The sequence below is a fragment of the Salvelinus namaycush genome, chromosome 5, assembly GCF_016432855.1.
Source record: "Salvelinus namaycush isolate Seneca chromosome 5, SaNama_1.0, whole genome shotgun sequence".
NCBI lineage: Eukaryota > Metazoa > Chordata > Actinopteri > Salmoniformes > Salmonidae > Salvelinus > Salvelinus namaycush.
The window spans coordinates 56,874,433-56,877,068 of NC_052311.1; the positions used below are offsets into that span (position 1 = coordinate 56,874,433).

At 45.6% G+C, this 2,636-nt stretch overlaps 1 protein-coding gene across 1 annotated transcript in view; it reads right to left on the reverse strand.

Moving 5' to 3' along the window:
• Window positions 1–2,148, reverse strand: part of tsnare1 (T-SNARE Domain Containing 1) — a 48,384-nt gene extending 46,236 nt beyond the window's left edge. Inside the window, exons 1-2 of the mRNA XM_038992735.1 lie at window positions 2,027–2,148; window positions 426–538 (exon numbers count right to left, since the gene is read on the reverse strand). Coding sequence (XP_038848663.1) covers window positions 426–538; window positions 2,027–2,148 — 235 coding nt within the window. The remainder of the gene's footprint in view (window positions 1–425; window positions 539–2,026) is intronic.
• Between the last annotated feature and the right edge of the window lie 488 nt (window positions 2,149–2,636).

Here is a 2,636-nt window from a genome sequence, read left to right on the forward strand (position 1 = left end):
ACAGTATGACCTCTTAATTCACAGTCCATTCCTCTACACACACACACACACACACACACACACACACACACACACACACACACACACACACACACACACACACACACACACACACACACACACACACACACACACACACACACACACACACACACACACACACACACACACAGCCGTCTATTCCACAGTAGTGAACCCTATGATTGCCTCTCCTCAGGGGGTCAAGGGGTGGTAGTGTTGTCCATCCATCCATCCATAGTCAGCCTTCAAGCCCTGCGGCAGATTGATGTCACTTTGACAAACTCAGTCTTGTTTTCTATACTGTACTAAAAGTATGAGGGTCATTTAAATAGTTTGTTTCAGTTATGGTGCAAATATGGTGCTCAAGTTAGTATGAAATCATGGAAGTGAATGTTTGTCTTTACCTACTGGTTGGTAGCCCTGCCTCTTGGGGCCTCCGAAGGGGTTTCGGCTGCCTCCAAAGGAGCCTCCATCGATGGATCCGTAAGACATCCTGTCCTGGTGGTTTTGGGTCTGTCTGGAACAGAGAGAACACAACAACATCAGTTGTATTGGTGGATGTACTATATGGATCTGAGTATTCAATATTCCTGGTTGGTAGATTCCAGGAATCATCAGGGGAAAATATGGACATTGTGATGTGGGAATCTGTGTGTGTATGTGTGCATAAATATAAGTGTGTGTATGAACTGAATCCCCGATCCCACAGTGACATTATGCATCATGACTCAGCCTCCCCCTCGTCTATATGGAGGTGTGCAAAACATCACTGAAAAGGTTAAAGAATGCATAGTGAATGTTTATTCTATCCAAGACATGAACACAGGTGACATGATGAGATCTATGAAGCCCTGTGTCTACCAGCATCACAACCAAAGGTCACATGGTATCATGATTTCATAAACTGTCCTGTAAGACATTCAGCCCTCTGTGAACAGCAGGCATTGAACTAAGTAGGCTTGGAATTATGTTCTAATGTCATTGTCCAGCTGCCCTTTTGTGGTTTTGAAGCCAGTCTGGTGTTGTCTGGCACCCGGGTCTGGGTATGTGAACACTGGCATTCATGACTGTCTCATAAGGGTGGCAAAGGAACAGAGAGAGGGGAAGCAGAGAGGGATAGAGAGAGAGAGAGAGGAGAAGGAGAAGGACAGAAGGAGAAAATGAGAGAAGAGGGATAGAGAGAGGAGATGGAGAGAGGGTTAGAAGGAGAGAGGGAGAGGAGAGAGACAGAGCGAGAGGACATGGAGAGGGGGGTAGAAGGAAAGAGGGAGAGGAGATGGAGAGAGAGGAGAAGGGGGGATTCAGTCCCATCTTCAGTGGGAGACAGAGGATCAGATTTACTGGAACCACGTGGTCATTTAACCTGATTCATTTTCAGAAAGCAGCAAGATGAATTACTGTTGGCAGCCAATAAACGATCTCTCTCTGCTCCTTTTGAATCCCAGACCAGTCACTAATCACTGTAGTGCCTGGTGCTCCAGCCTTCTGAAGTGTGCATAGGCATTGCGTGTCTCAGTACGTGCTCTCACTCTGAGCAGTACCTAGAAATATACAGATTTTCAGACCAACTTTCTTAGACACATTTTATTTTCTTCTCCCACATTCTATATAGGAATATATTCACACTTGTATGTGTGTATACCACACACAGAAACACAACAGACACACACATGCTCAAACACACACATACACATGTGGACACACACACACACACACACACACAAACACACAAACACACACACACACACACACACACACACACACACACACACACACACACACACACACACACACACACACACACACACACACACACACACACACACACTGATCCTATATGTGTCTCTCATAGTTCGGCCAGTCACCCTTGTGAAGAGTGAGGTCTGAGCAGAGCAGAGGACTGCATGGTGTAATGACACAATGAGTGGATCCCACTGTGTCCCACTCATTGCCTTAGTGTTCCTGGTCCCCGCACCAGCTATCCCCGTGCACCCCTGGCCTTCACCCAGCCTCTCCCTCTCTGCCTGGCCTGGTGATGTCATCAACACTCGCCCTGGTCTCTGACTCACAATAGAGCTCTGTGATTGGCTGAGCAGAGAGTGTGCTGACTGATACATCACTCCCCATCTTGTCTCAGGCTGGTGGTCTTCTATAGACATGGGTTCGACTTGAGATTGCTTAGTACTACTACAGTAAATCTACAGTACTAGACAATAGGCACATAAAAATGGAATCAAATGTGGGGGAACATTATTAGGATATAACATATTTTTCCCTATCAATAATAAAGCAGCCATGAGTTCCCTGGTGATGGGAGAGTCTCTCTCTCTCTCTCTTTCTCTCTCCCTCCCTCTCTCCATCCATCTTTCACCCTCTCTCTCACTCCCTCTCGTTCTATTCTCTCTCTCTCCATATTCCTTTTATTAATTTCTCGGCACAAGAAGCGTCTAATTGCAGCTCAGGCAGAGAGAGCCAGAGAGCTTTTCAAACAGCCCTCGGAAATCAAATTAATTGTTTTATGAGAGAGATAAGTCTAGGGTCATTTACACATCTTACATAAAGTTGTGAGATTATTAAATAATAATGCATTGAAAACCAGAGGGAAATATGTGTGT